The 16738-nt window shown below is 34.4% G+C and overlaps 1 protein-coding gene across 1 annotated transcript; it reads left to right on the top strand.

Annotated features, from left to right (window-relative positions):
* Positions 1-5053: 5053 nt before the first annotated feature.
* On the top strand, positions 5054-11180 carry LOC147076620 (uncharacterized). The gene is made up of 3 exons (XM_085941306.1): positions 5054-5274; positions 8305-8451; positions 8996-11180. Exons 1-3 carry the CDS (start codon positions 5119-5121, stop codon positions 10010-10012), a joined length of 1320 nt encoding a protein of 439 aa, XP_085797432.1. The 5' UTR covers positions 5054-5118; the 3' UTR covers positions 10013-11180.
* Positions 11181-16738: the final 5558 nt, after the last annotated feature.

Here is a 16738-nt window from a genome sequence, read left to right as displayed (position 1 = left end):
TCAGAAATGACTTTTGATGAACAAAATATTAAAGAAGAAATCTCTGCCGCCAATACTTCAAAGGTGGCTACAATCATAGAATCCTCTAGTATTTTAAAAAGACACAGAACTATTTACAATGATATTAAAGAACATATTGAAACGAGTGGTCGTTCCCATTTGAATAGTGTAAAAATATATAAAAAAACAGACACCAGCAATAGACTATTTAAGTGCGATATTTGTTCTTATACATGCATAAAGTCACATAACTTAATACCACATAAGATGACACATACTGGTGAAAAACCATTTAAATGCGACATTTGTTCTTATACATGCAAACTTTCTCATCACCTTAAATCACACAAAATGACACATACTGCTGAAAATCCATTTAAATGCGATGAATGCAGTTTTACATGTAAACAGTTACATCGCCTGAAATCACACAAAATGACACATAGTGGTGAAAAACCATATAAATGCGACATATGTTCTTATACGTGCATAATGTCACATTATCTAAAATCGCATAAGATGATACACACTTGTGAACAACCATTTAAATGCGATGTATGTACTTACACATGCAAACAGTCTCATCACCTTAAATTACACAAAATGACACATAGTGGTGAAAAACCATATAAATGTATGGTTTGTTCTTTTTCCTGCAAAACGCCTACCGGTCTAACCCAACACAAAATTACACATACTGTTGAAAAACAATATAAATGTAGTATATGTTCTTTTACGTGCTCAAGACCTATTAATCTAAAACAACACAAACTTATACATACTGGTGAAAACCCATATAAATGCGATATGTGTTCTTATACATGCAGACAGTCACGAACCCTTAAATCGCACAAAATGTCACACGACAGACGCTTCTTGTAAATAAAACTCAAATTAACCAATCGGTCATCTTTCTCGTGTTATTTATCTCAATGTCCAAACCATGCATACTGAAAATGAGATAAAAAATCGCTTGAATAGTAACTTAAGAAGTGTTCACACAATGTGTGCTACCAGTGCTCACGCATGCTTGTAAAACGTATACCTGTAATGTACGAATGGCACAACATGTCATGAAAATGTGCATGTTAGGCACAATTTCACCAATTATCTTAATATTTACTTGTCAAATGGAACATTTTGAAATCAAACCGTTCGAAATACGACGTTTCATTTTTGACCTTTTTAAAATTGAAATTCATTCATAATGCCCAAAATTATAACTGTCAAGAATAAAATTTAACATAGGTACCCAAAGTCAATATTCACCCTAACATTTTTTCACTTTACTTGAACACTTTCAAACATGACAATGTAAAGCCAATGTGGGTTTCTTTTCACTCTAGTTATCAAATGGAACTGTTTTGTTTTTTTGCCTCTTTTACTAAATTAAGTTTCTCCAAAATTTACTACTCACTGTGACTGCATCACTATATTTAACAACGTTTTTCTTAGCTTGTATTCTTATTTGTCCTGTACAAATCTTGCAATCGATTTTTAACTAACTTCCCGACTAGCTAGACATTTGAAACTTTTAGAATATATCAGAACACGATGCCAATGCATTTTTTAAATGTTTTTAGCCATCTTTAAGTAGAATTGAATTCATTTTCAGTTAATTCTGTTTTGTATGAAAAGTTATTTCGACACCATTATTGGTTGCTAGGTATCTGGGGTCCTAGCAACTAAATTATTAATATATACGTGCGTTACTATGGAAATTAATATGACATATTGTCAAAATGACATTTCAGTATTATTTCTATCAAGTAAAAAAATTTTTTGATCGTTTAAGCTAGTCTATCCAAGTCAAGTTTATATGATTCAATAGAAAATTTAAAAACGTTGTAGGTATATAAAAAATCTTTTTATCATGTAATTATTTATTTCCCCAATATTCTTTCTTGTACGGGAATATTGGATAAATAGGATATCCTAGAGATTAATTAATAGGTATGTATAAATATTTCCCTAATTCTAATTTGTTAAATGATCAATTGAAATTTGTGCGAAATCCGTTGTATCCTATTTAATGTTAGAAATATTCGTATTGATTTAACATAACTATGTATAGATTGTACATTTTATTTCAGATGTTCGTTTATATTCGTTTTTCCGTCAAGTGGTAATTTTGTTTATTTTTTATTGTGAATTAAATGAATTATTCCGGATGCCGCCAAAGAGTGCGACACTTCGTAGCCTAGTGGCACAGCCTCAAGGGTTCCGTCGCCGTGGCCGGCCCTCCCTCACCCTGCAGCGGTGCTACAAGAGTGACCTACGTGCTGCAGGTCTGACATGGCGGGAGAAGCAAGAGTTGGCGATGGACCGAGGGAAGTGGCGTCAACTTGTGCTTGCCCTATGCCCCAATGTTGGGACGTGACAGGGTGAAAGAGAAGAAGAAATGAATTGTTATTAAAATTTTACTGTGTTATACATAATTTGGAAACAGGCTCTGCTGGAATCGCGCCAGTATGTCCAGCATACAAGTTCAAATCCCGTCGGGTGTCGTATTTTTTTCTAAAAAATGATTTTTTCCAGTGTGCATATGCTTGAGATATTTTCAAATTATGTATATTCAGTATATTGATTGTTAAATTCTAAAATCTTGTGTCTTATTCGTTGAATTTAAGATGGAGAAAGAGAAATATGTAGTTTATTAAAATTATTATTAAATACCTATTGACTAATCATAAATATTTGTTTGGTGATATATTGAAAAGTGTTTGTAAGTGCTTATTGCTGTATATTTTGTTTTATATTATTAATTTTATTGACCTTATTGATGCAATATGAAAAATGTTAATACCCTGCATTAATTTTAATTCAACAATTATAGTTATTTACAAGTATTATTGAACGGGCAATGCAATGTATTGGTAGATTATTTGTGTCGCTTTTTGATTTTTTTTTTGGTAAATACCTGTTTTATAAATATTATTCACTTGTAAATGTCCCTCTCCGGCGGACGCAAACGATCCAGATGTATTCATTAAAAGTCGTACAAATACTAAGTAAATGCGTTTTATTAAATTAATCAAAAATAATATTACCTACCTATTTAAACAGTATTAGAAAACACAGGAATAGATGCAGTAGGTCAGCGCCATCTTTATATTAATAAAGCCTGAGCATAACTTTTTGCACAAGCAACGAGTGGCCCATTGTTCAGCTGTCAAAATTAGTGACATAATATTATACTCATCCTCATCACCCTCCCACGGCCGCACGATTGCCGAACGGTTACCGCACCGGCATCTAATATATTGGGCCCCGTGTCTGTCAAATTCATATTCTCTTTCTTATTGTGTGTTGGATTAGTTTATGGACCTAATAGGTTGAGCATTTGTGGCTGACAATTAGTAACTACCTATATTTTGAGAATGGTACCTACTTACGTATTAGTGGAAATGTCTATATTAATACCTATTAACATTCTGCATTTTTTGAACATGCAACTCAAAATTGAAAAAAAATTAGATATGCGTGATTGCGGAAAAGATACGACGCTATATATTATATATATAGCCGATCCTCTTTTTGCATGGGGGATACGTTCCAAAACCGCGTAAAACAGATAAGGTGCCCATACAAAAATGGTAGATAGGTTCTATTAGGTACTTAAAATAAACTCAAAATAAGAAATTCTCAAAAATGATTCGAATTTATTTATTATTTATATATAAAAATATTTATAGTTACATAAAAATACCTACATAGTTTTCAATTTATATTAAGTTTAGCATGGAGTAATATATTCATTCAGTGTCGCTACCTGACAATAAACGTGCCCGTTTACTGCGATTTTACCCTGGCGAAATATCACTCTCATCGCTGGAAATATTTAATTACGCTGACGCCAAAGCACACGCCGCGTCTCTCGTATTGAACCCGAAGTAACTGACTAGTGGCACAATGTATGTATGATTGTATATCTGGGTGGCAGCTGGTGACGACATATTATGTATGTACACCAGTGGCGTGCGGTCCATTGCAGCACAATTTTTTGATAAATATGTAGACATACATACGTATTTTTATTCTTGTTACTCTTTTTAAACCGTGTTATAGCAAAAAAATCAGTCTAAATAAAAAATAATCGCTACTTTTTTGAAACTGTGTTATTTCGAAACCGTGCAAAAAAAAAGCCGTGCAAAAAGAGGATCGGGTGTATTAATTATTATTATGTGTAAGTCCAAAATACTATTTTAAATCTTACGTATCTGAAGTAAATACCTAGGTACCTATGTATTTTTATATTTTTAACGATTTAATTTTGACATTCAAAAATACCCCGAAAGTAGGTAGGCACTCAAATTTTCGATTTGTTGGTGCAAAGTAAGTAGGTAGGTTACCCACTATAATTTCGTAAAAGAATAAAATTTGGCATGGCTGCCGTGAAATAAAAGTTGCTCGGAAGAAATAAAAAAGCCCTAACTGGTTTATAATTGAATATCTTGAATTCGCCGGTAAACATTTTTGGACAATAGAGTTATTTAAATAAAAAGGGACATTGGAGTTTATCAAATTCATCGTTTTTTGTATGAAAATTGGTTGCCGAAATACTATATTAAAGTCCGCATCAGTGTTGCCAACCGTACTATAATTATAGTATTTGTACTATAATTTTGGTCCGCGTACTATGTACGATATAAAATAGGTATAGTACGCCCAAAATACTATAATTTTGAAAATCGTACTATAATTTTATATAAAAGTACTATAATTCTGCATTTGCCATTTCGCAATCGAGTGGTCTTCGAAAATTTGGAAATCTGCGGCCCGCGGCGAAATATTTTTCCCAAAAAAAACAAGCCGACCACGAAAAATCGGGAACCTGCGGCCCGCGGCGAAATATTTTTCCTAATAAAAACGAGCCGACTATGAAAAATTGGGAAAATTTTCATTTTCAACAGATGACAACGCGTACTATATTTTATCTCCAAATACTATAATTTTGGAGGCTCTGTACTATAATTCCACTTTCAAAATATGGCAACACTGGTCCGCATACCTATTTTATTTCGTTGACAAAAGGAGGGCAACACTGGTCTATGGTAACTGTCGTACATGCTTGACACGTCGTCTTGTCATCCAGAATAATACGATTTAAATCGAAAAATGGATATAAAGCAGGAACCAGAAGACGATGAATATAATATCGAAGGACGGCCGCGAAGTCCCGTCTGGCTTGACATTCCGATAAAGCGATCGAACAGCTCTGACGCCATAGATTCTTCGAACAAACATTTTGATGAAGCCGGTCAGAGTTTTGAGGTTAGTTTTTCAATAAATATGACAATAGTTATTACATAACCAAGAATTCTATATAGAATGAGTCCGTATTTGAAATTTTGAAGAAGGTACGATATTTGAATCAAGGTTATAATGGTAAATGTAGCAAAAAGTCGATGTAGGCTGTTGGCATCCGACATAAATAGTGCACACTCAACTTTGTCAGTCAAACGTATTTGTTTTCCTTGAACTAAAGCTACGATGTGTAAAAAGCGTCCTTTTTTTGGAAAATTGAGTTATGTATCATCATCATCAGCCTGAATCTATCCGTTGCTGGATGAAGGCCTCTTCAAGCTGCTTCCACTTCTCTCAATCCTGTGAATTGCGTTGCCACGTACTTCCGCAGAACTTTATCATTTCATCGATCCAGCGGCCTCTAGGTCTACCTTGCGGACGTTTTGTACTACTTGAATACCACTGGATGACTTGATTTGTGCGACGATTGTCTCTTCTTCGAGCTACGTGTCCAGCCCATCTCCATTTAAGGCTTAATAAACTATTACATCGCAAACCCTTGTCTGCTTCCTTATCCACTCATTCCTCTTTTTGTCCTTTCACGCTATGCCCAGCATGCACCTCTCCATACCACGTTGTGCTACTCTTAGTTTCTGGATCTCTCTTTTACTTAGGGTCCATGTTTCACACGCATATGTGATCACAGGAAGCACACACTAGTTGAACACTTTGAGCTTTAGGCACAGTGAAGGTCACTTTTGAAGACATTATTCAGGCTGCCAAAAGCACTCCAGCCTAGCTTTGTATTAGCTTATGTATACCTTCAGACTATTATTGATTAATTTATTAAAACGCGTAATTTTTTAGTACTTATTCCACTTTTATTCTTTAATAAATTTGGACCGGTTTCGTCCGCCCATTTCCCACTGAAGAAGAAAGCCGGTATATTACACGACTTGTCCTACTTTTCGCCCCTCCCGTTGTCTATGGATTGTCACTGTCATTGCCTGTCATTGTCTGTCATTGAGCGCTCATACTGACGCGTCTGTCGTGTGTTCACTTGTTGGAGTATTCTTTCACTATTCCTACACTATTCATAATATATGGATACACTGCTTATAAAAATATGAGTATTAAAATGCTATTTCAAATCGATATTTTCAGCTGCCTTGACACAGGCAGTTGTTTGATTTGGATAGATGAGTTAAATGATAAATAATACACTAGCATTTATACACATTCTACAAAATATTTGATGCATATATCAACGCTACATATTTTTTGGAAATCGATATTACCACCGATTTTCGAGTGAAGGATTAGTCTGACTTTGACAGTTGATGAATAACAGGAATGTATATTACTTATAAATAACTTATTTACCCATATCCGCCCCTTAGCTGGAGCATATAGACACCACGCGGCGCCGTGAAAACGGAAGTATTTTATTTTTAATAGCAATACAAAAAACACAATATTTTGAAAAATTAAACTCAAATCGTTTAATAACAATACGTCCATGTTTACAAATGGGTAAATCTTGAAATAAAAAAATATAATCTTATGTTTATATATTGTTCATAATAAGTATATATATTTATCACCATTAGGACCATGTCCGATCCTAATAGGATCATATGGGCCTCCACAGAGTAGAGATTTTACATATTTTGTTTTTTTACGAGAAATGGATGTCAGCCACTTGCTCAACATATTAGGTCCATACCCTGACTCATACACAAATTGAAAAACAATATGTGTACTTGCCAGACCCAGGATTCGAACCTGAGAACCACGGCGTGATAGTCCAATGCTTAAGCCGCGTGGCCACCGTGGGTGTATAAAATTACATAATAATGTTTAAATAAAACTGTTAAATACAAAACATCGATATAATAAAAAATAATTATCTTTGGTTTTTCCATTTTTAAAGCTCTCATATTATGTACCTCATACGTGGTTTTTATTTGACGACCATTCTGTCATATGTATGAGGCTGGATATAATATTACACGTCAATTTTCTAAGTAAATACCTAAATTAGCTACTTCTATTTTGTATAATAATTTCATGAGTTGATTTATCTATGAAAATAATATAGTATTTTTTTATACAACTATATACTTTTTGTACGTTTAATTGAGTTTATAAATCGCATATACAATATAAAGATTAGAGACAACGTTATATATAGTGGCAACGCTTTTTAGTTGATTGTATTTTAGGATGACTGTGGATGCAGATTCTGGGGGAGGAGGTTTAAACGGGACTTAATCCAGCCACTAACTTTTGCGTTGTTCGGTTTTTTCTGCGGCAGGTCCCGGGTCATGCACTTACGAAATAGTATGCAAATGGTTCTTATTATCACTCTCATTTATGAATATGAATGATGATGACAAGTTTCTATGGATGTAGACGCAACATTCGCTCAAACCATATCAGATTTAGTGCTTCGCAGATTGTACATAATAATATGTTATGCATGATACACTCTATGCCGGTAACACGTGACCTAAAAAACTGGGTTTATAAGAAGACTCGAATTAAATTATTGCTTTGATGACGCTCGCACTGTAGCAAGTGTTGACACGGTCGTCGTCTACGGTCAACTGACGATCACGATCGACTGATGACAGGTGATTCCGTTGAGGGGACGAAAATAATTTGGATTAGGCCCGTTTCATAAGGAGACCTTTGTATTCGAATAAAAAGGCCTTTGTATTATGTTTATGAACGCCCCAGAGCTAATGAGTCAACGCGTGTCCGGTACACTTTTCCGTCAGCCGCTACATTCTCAAGCCGCCGATACACTTGTTTTTATTACCGCAGCCAGTTTTATGTTCTAATTTATAACGCGAAACTATGCGTTGACTTAATGGCTCTAGGGAGTTCATAAACATAATACAAAGGCCCGTTTATTCAAATACAAATGCCTCCTATAATATATAAAGCGCGACACCGGTGTCCCGTCTGAAACGGGCCTTAGACGTAGAAGGGAAATATTGGAATGAGGGTGACCATAATTGGCCCAACCATATAGTATGTATTTTTTTGCAGATCAACACTGTCGTCGATATAAAATGCGAATCTGATGTCCAGCAGACAGAAGCTAACAATGAGTTACCTGAAATTCCCCCATATCCAATTAACTCTGACATTTTTTTCGGCGATTCCTCATATCCAGAGTTCCACACAGTCAATCAGGTAACTATACAAGTCATATCATCACAATTGTGGAGTTCGTATCATGTCTAAGAAGACCAAACGGGCCTCCATAGAGTGGAGGTTGTATTAATACATTAATGTTTTTACGAGAAATGTATGTCAGTCACTTGCTCAACCTAATATGTGAGTCAAACGACACTATGGGCCGACACTTCCGCTCTTTATCGTATCTAATAATCGCCCACCATAACCAAGCGACTTACGCGTCGGGTTATAATGTTATGGGTCTCAGATGCGAATCCTGGGGCTGGCAAATACACATATTATTTTTCAATGTGTGTTTGGAGTCAAGAGTATGGACCTAATAGGTGGAGTAAGTCATTAAAACAAAATATTGTTAATTCAAACCTCTACCTTATGGAGGCCCATATAATGGAAACAAAATTGAACATTACTGTCTGCAATGCTCCACTGACAACGATCTTAGTGCTATGTGGTCATTTCTTTCCGGTACGACAGCTCACTGTCAACTGTAATACGTGCATTTCACATGTAATAATTATTTTTATACACTTTTTTCCAGCCACCCGATCCAGAGTGTACTGCGGATTCTTTTATTAACCTACAAAGTAATGTGCAATCTATAATATATGACACAGTTGTATGTAATGATACAAATATTGTACTACCAAAGGAAGAATTTAATAGTCATATTAATGTAGATCTCGTTGACACAGATCTATTGAATTCGAATAGTCTTGTGCTAGAGAAAGCGGCTGGCGATGAAACAACTTTCATATGCAGCATATGCTCTGATGTTTTCCCATCTGAAATAAGTTTAAATGTTCACAAAAACGTCCACAATTCTCCACCATCCGGTAATACAAAACCTGATAGCGAGAAACTATTTAAATGTGATGAATGCGAATATAAATCGGCATACGCTAGAGCCTTAAAGAGGCACAAATTGGTCCACAGCGGCGAAAAGCCGTTCCAATGTCTCCTATGTGATTACCAGTGCACTCTTGCATACTCTTTAAAAATACATCAGATGCTACACGGTGACGAGAAGTCATGTAAATGCAACTTATGCACTTACGAATGCAAAAGTTTCGTCGATTTGAAAATACATAAAAAGATGATGCACGATGCCGAAAAAGCATTCGCATGTTCTGAATGCGATTATAAAAGTGCCAAAAAGAGTCATTTGAGAAGCCACAAGATGGTGCATAGTACAGACAAGCCTTTCAAATGTGACGTTTGTCAATATAAATGCGCAAAGTCGAGCGATTTGAAGAAACACGCAATGATCCATAGTGGCGAAAAGCCGTTCAAATGCGACTTATGCGACTACAAATGCGTGAATTCCAGCCGCTTGAAGACGCATAACATGGTTCACAGTGACGAAAAGTCTCTTAAGTGCGATTTTTGTAAATACAGATGTACAGAAATGAGATTTTTGAAAAGACATCTGAGAATCCACAGAACTCCGCAGTCGAATGAACCAGCCGGTGGGACTTGTAATGTACCCAACAATATTAATTCGTCACCATCATCGTCAACTGGGATTGATCCTCTATTGAATGAAGGTCTCGTCTAACTTATTCTACACATCGCCTTCGCGTTTATGCAGCTTTGATGAAATCGATTCGTCGCCGCATGGCCCCAGTCAGCGCCATCTTTAGATTAATAAAGCCTGAGCATATCTTTTTGCACGAGCAACGAGTGGTCCACTGTTCAGCTGTCAAAATCAGATCCCAGATTGCTTGACATATTGATTCGCCCTTTCTCGTTTTAAATTATAAAAAATTCTCAAATCAAATATATTAACTATGAGTGTTATTAATAAATAATATACATCCTTGTTATTCATCAGCTGTCAAAGTCAGACTAGTCGTTCACACAAAAACCGTTGGTAATATCGATTTACAAAAAATATGTAGGATTGATCTATGCAATAAGTACATCTGTAGAAGGTGTGTTAATGTTAGTGTATTATTTATCATGTAACGCATCTATCCAATTCAAACGATTCCCTGTGTCAACACGACATACGCGTCAGTATGAGCACTCTATAGAACAATGACAAGTCATCCATAGACAACAACTGCAGGGGTGGAAAAAGTAAGACCAGTCGTTGTGAATGTATCGGCTTTCTACTTGAGTCGGCAATGTCCTAGTGGATTGGGCGAATAGCAAACAATTATGATTTAATTAGTACAATCTCCACTCTATAAAAGCCATACTAAAAATGGTTATTTACTGACTTATTCTTTGGCTAAGTGCTCATAAACGATTAATAAATCGGCCGACCAACAATCGGGTAGTGACAACTGTAGTGTTATATGTAGAAGCACGCGTAAACTTAAAATTTAAACCTGTGTCCAGTAAAAGGTTTCCGATCGACCGCTATCGATTAATATTGTTTGAATGATCAGTTGAATGACAACTTATGGATAGTGTGACCATAATATCTCACATGTATTTCAAAAGTGACACAACTCAAAAACCAGTGTTTTTTAGTTATCACTATGCACGGGTTTGCGAAACGATTCTCTATGACTCAACAAAAGCGTAGTAATTTACCTTCAAAAATAGCCGGGCAGATGGCGCATGTGTCAATCTTGTTGTTTCAAATCCGTGGTGAATGTGTGTGCCGAATAAAGTTCAAAACTGTATTATATTGAGTTTGGTCATTTATATAGGCGAAACGTAGAGCTTTTAGACGCAACATTTAGAGTTAAGACATTTTTGTTGGTAGAAGTATGAAAAAAAAAATGTTTTATTTCAAATTCTGTCATTTTAGCTGATCAAATAAAAATCAACAAAATGATTCGGTCTTTTGTTAGTTCACTGAACATCACATGAATATACATGTGCGATATGTATTTATTTTACCATGCCAGCACTTTCTTTGGTCTTCTTTGCCAGTACTTATAGTGTGTATTCCATTTCCAATGACTTACAGAGTCGTAGGAAGCTATTATCTGTTTTGAAACAATACAATAATTGTAATTAAAAGCATGTGGCCCGAAGCTCGAGCTGTAGGTTTCTCGGAATTGGCTGAAATTCTTTGACAAATTGTTTTATATTATTTTTGTATATAAACATGAAATGCGTTTATTTAAATAAATCTGAATAGACAATTAAATTAATAACCATTAAATACTAATGGCTAAGAGTGGAGGAAGGCTGTTAAGATTCGACATGAATAGTGCACACTAAACTTCGTCAGTCATTCTTATGTGTTTTAATTGAACTTTAATTTAAAAAAATTTATGTGCAAATGTTGTTGGGTAGTTTTAAAATTTAATATTAAACCCTGCCGAAACCATACCATAATAGTTAGGTATGCTATGGGCGATTCGACAAAAATAGTGCACACTTTTTCAGTCATACTTTTTCATCATTTTTTTCGTTGAATTTAGAATACGTGATATTTCAATAAATATTCTTGTCAATAAAATATCAATTAATTTAATAGCATAATTTAAAATATTTTATGAATAAACGAATATTGTTCGACGATTTTCTACTATGGCTTGGACAGGTTTAGTTGAATTTTAAAAACTCAGAAACACTATCTACACATCGTAGTCTTAATTTAAGTCTCACTGACAAAATTTACTACATATTATGCACTATTTATGTAGGATCTTTAATTAATGTAATCTTAGTTCAATAAAAACAGATACGTTTGACTAACAAAATTTAGTACCTTTGCACTATTTATGTAGGATCTCTAATGCCTACCTCCACCCTTCAATGGTATACAATTTATTCATAGGTGGTGTTTAAATTATTTCAAAGTTTTGCTTGTAATACTTTCGAAGTCATTTGATTCTGATGTATTTTAAATTTTCATGTATCTTAGGCTGAATAGTATTTTTCAATAAACTTATAAATATTAAACATACATAATTTTGAAAAACACTTTCTGAGAAAATATATTATAACCAATAGAAAAAATCTTTTTGAAAAAAGTAAGCCATCCAGGGGAACGAGGAATTGAACCCTGCATCTCCTGAGTTTACGCCCCGTCCGTCGTATTTACCTCTATGCTACAAGGTGACGTACTAATTGCAACAAATTTTAACTATTGGCCATTTTAATACCTACTCATCAGCGTTCTTCTAAATCAAGCTACATTGGCAATCGGTTTTTGTTTTATTAAATCAAAGTTGATACCTATTACTTCAATTACTAACGGACGTCGAGGATTTCTCCAATATTTTTTATGATGTAACACACTTGAACTTGCTAATAATTTATAATTAACTATTAATCAGAATTGTACATTCTTAAATCTTGTGAATTATTTGTTGAATAAAAGTAATAGTTGATTATAAATATTACTTGAACTTGTATGATGATCTATTTATTTATTTATTGTTGTATTGCTAGGTTAATAATTACGTACTTATAATATCATGTCGTGTTCAATGTAAGTTTAAAATAAATTCTGTATTCCTAATACTTACATTTTTTTTTTATTAAAATGTTATTTTTTATGTCGTGTGCAATATTTACCTTCCAGATGCTCTCTTCTAAGGGTATTCGCTTTACCAATCTAGTGAACGATTACCATCTATTTCAGTTTACTCCCACGAATTAAATAGGGAGTAGTTTCAGAAAAAAAAAACGGTGGACTGATGTAAAGGGGTAAAATTGTGACCACATAAAAAGGGGAGCTACAGTAAACATGGACATTTGTGTCAGAATATTTTTAATTTACTTATAAATTTTTCAATAACTGTTTTCATACAATGTATTATAATATATTATTTATCTGCATTAAAGATGTTCTATACTAGAGATCATACCTAATTTTAGTCAGTTATATAATATAGAAGGTATTGTTTTATGTTCTTTCTGTTTTACACCGTTCTAACATATCACTTTATTACGCCAGCTTGAAAAAAACTGTGATTAAAAAGCTCAGAAATCTTATAAAGTCTGATAGCACAAAAACCAGAATTCCTTGATGTTGGACTAGTAAAGTTTATTAACTATATTATATCAATATGCATAGATCTATATTATCATACATACAAGGTAATTTATTTAAATAGGTATACATAATACGTTAGTTCAGTGTTTGTCGGTGAGTATATTATTTTAATATAATAAGTTATGTCTTCTAGTCCCTTAGATACCTGAAGTGTATCTAGTACCTATTTTATCCTGGAGGCACCTAATTGGTAATGTAAGTAGTCCAGGATATTTTCGTGGTGCGCCGATATGCCACATCTTGAAAGCCTCCTGTGTTCTCATTGTAGACGTCTACTCCATAGCCCAGGTATGACGTAGCCCCTGATTGCCCTTTACCAAGTGTTCAGAGCTATGTCTTGATTGCAGAAGAGATGTATCACATTATAAAATATGAAAAACCACTTTACTTAGAGAGAGTTTAAAAACAGTTAACCAGTATAAAAATATGGACTTTTAAATTGACCGTACTAATTGAGCGATTTTGTTACAAGTTTAACATCATCATATTTCGACACAGGTTGTCATATTATTTTCTGCTTGTTTAAAGATTGACATCTGTTGTATGAGTAAGTTTACTACTTATTGATTCTGTCTGTTTCTTTAACGTCTAGACTTTAACTCCAAAGATCAATAGGTACATGTAGTACCTAGAAATTGATCGCCATATATCACGTTCAGAACTTTACACGTCTCGAAGAGATGTTTAGTTTTTTCAAAACTGCCTTTTGCTATCTCGAATCCTCATCTTGATAACATTGTCTGGACACTAAAATCCAGTTAAGAAATTACTTTTCATGACAGATATTATATCTTCGAGTAAATTTATTTTCTTATCGACCACTAACTATTGCGTTCATTTCTCACGGCTATGAACCTTTTGATGTCGCTTCAAAGTGCTCGGTAAAATACACTTGTAGTCACACATAACACATTCAAACGATTTATTTCCGGTGTGGAAGAGTTTGTGTGTCCTCAATGTACTCGAAGCTGCGCATTTAAAATCACAGGTATCACATGAGAACGGCTTCTCACCTGTATGTACCATACTATGTATCTTCAAGGTACGCGACTCCGCACATTTATAATCACATAAACTACACGCGTATGGCTTTTCACCTGTGTGAATCATACTATGCACTTTTAAGTTATACAACTCTATGCATCCATAATCACAATATTTACATTTGTAGGGTTTTTCACCGCTATGCATCATTTTATGTTTTCTAAGTTTTGTCGATTCGGCGCATCTGTAATCGCACATGTCGCATTTGAAAGGTTTTTCTCCTGTATGTATCATATTATGTCTTTTTAAAGTACTGGCTTCAGTGCATTTATAACTGCATGCATTACATGCAAATGTTTTGTTACCGCTATGTATGACTTTATGCAATCTTAATCTGGTTGAATCTCTACATTTATAATCGCACAAGTCGCATGCGTATGGTTTATTGTCGGAATGAATCATGTTATGTCTCTTTAGGTGGGCAGCAAAAGATGCTTTGTAGTTACACTGTTTACAACTAAATTTTCTTGTATCACCCTGTTTTGTATCATTACCCGATAAAGTCTCATTTATACTATGATATAGTTTATGATCCGTTAGCATATTCATAACAGGAAAAACCTTGAAACACACACCACAGACAAAATTTCTTTCATAAAACATATTTCTATTCAACTTGAGGCACGCTACGTTTTTAGACAAAACTGAAACTTCTTTTTTAATATCATTTACATGAATTTCTTTTTCTTTAGGTTGCATAACTTTAGATATCTCAGAAACGCAATTTAAATGATCTGTTTTGTCATTCGTTTCTACAATTTTCGAATCGTTTTCGTCATTCAATAGCATTACAGTCTTGGACCCCGTTACGCCAGTGAGAAAATGTTGGGCTCTCGGAGAAGAAATCTAAAAATATGTACAAAGAGTTTTATGCTTAGATACCTACAAAAATATGCTTAAAACATTTTGTTCAAAAGAAAAAAATATAACGAAATAAGGTAACAGTGGACCCGGCAAGGTATCAAACCAAGTAATAGCTTTCGGTTTGGCCTGGTATATGGCTAAAACTTCTCCAGGGAAGCATACATATTATTATGACTCTACAATGTGGTCCATTATCGGAATCCCACCACAATGGGAAAGTTGAATTAGAAGCACACCTTGAATATTAATACCGACAGAACTGTCTGCCTCCAGCAAACGGCCCCCATAGGGTACGAAAAGACCGGATCATCGCCCTCCAGTATATAAGTCCCCTGGTCTTGAATAAGTAAGTAACCCTCCTCCTAGCTACCATTCAAATATTATAAAAATATTAAATAAGTAGTATTAATTATATTAATATTAGAATCAGTCAACCTTAAAGGGTTAGAAATGTGGCGTGATATATACAGGTCGATCCGTATTGGTTGAGAGACCTTGTATGATGTGTCGGGTAGCCTGTCGACTCTCCAAGGACACGAAACATACAGGAGAAATAAAATTAATACCTACACCTTATTCGGATTTTTTTCTACTAATATTACTTAATATAGGTAGATACGTTGTATTATAAATACCATTTAGTTAGGTAGTTATTTTATTATAAAGCTATTGTACAGCTACATATCGTCTTAAGGCTATACTTCAGTTGAGGCATGGTCTAAAAAGATCGTGGGTAGGCGATGCGTGGATTGTGCAAATGACGCAGCCGAATGAAATATAATTTGTCTTAAAAATCAAACATGCGTCCATTTAATGTTATGTTTAAGGTTATATTACTAATAATAATAGTATATTCATTGACATGTTTTCTTTTTTAAGTAGATACTTTAAGGAGACTAGTGAGACATTTCGTCGCACCAGGTGTTGAAAATTATTTGCCATTTCACTGAAATACGCTCTTAAATTGTTTTGATCACCAAAAAAAGAAAACCTAATACAACCAACCTATATATGGGTAAAATTGGGTTGTTGGGTTGTGTTAGGTTTTTGGTCTCAAAATACCACGATCACAAAAACGATATAGAGTACTATAATAGCTTTACCCAAAATTAGGACAAAACTCGAGCCAAGACGTAGAGGCATTGCGGAAGAATAAGGGTACACATTATACTCTAAAGAAATACTCATGTTTTGATATACCTGTACGCGTGAAAGATAAGAACACCCAGCCGCAGGTTCTTCATGTTTCATTTGTCGTACAGTTGGTTCATAAAATTCGTCATTATAGCTGGGTAATTGCACAACGATTTCAGATTTGATGTGAGTTGTATCTACGCCATCGGAATGATTCTGAAAAAAGTGTTTAATTTAATAACAATATTCATTGTAAACAGATTTGAAAGCCGT

Source organism: Rhyacophila brunnea, unplaced genomic scaffold, assembly GCF_057557595.1.
Source record: "Rhyacophila brunnea isolate RB1 unplaced genomic scaffold, BYU_Rbru_1.0 scaffold_13, whole genome shotgun sequence".
Lineage (NCBI taxonomy): Eukaryota > Metazoa > Arthropoda > Insecta > Trichoptera > Rhyacophilidae > Rhyacophila > Rhyacophila brunnea.
The sequence above is the reverse complement of the archived record's forward strand: the minus strand, read 5'-3'. Positions and strand labels throughout refer to the sequence as shown.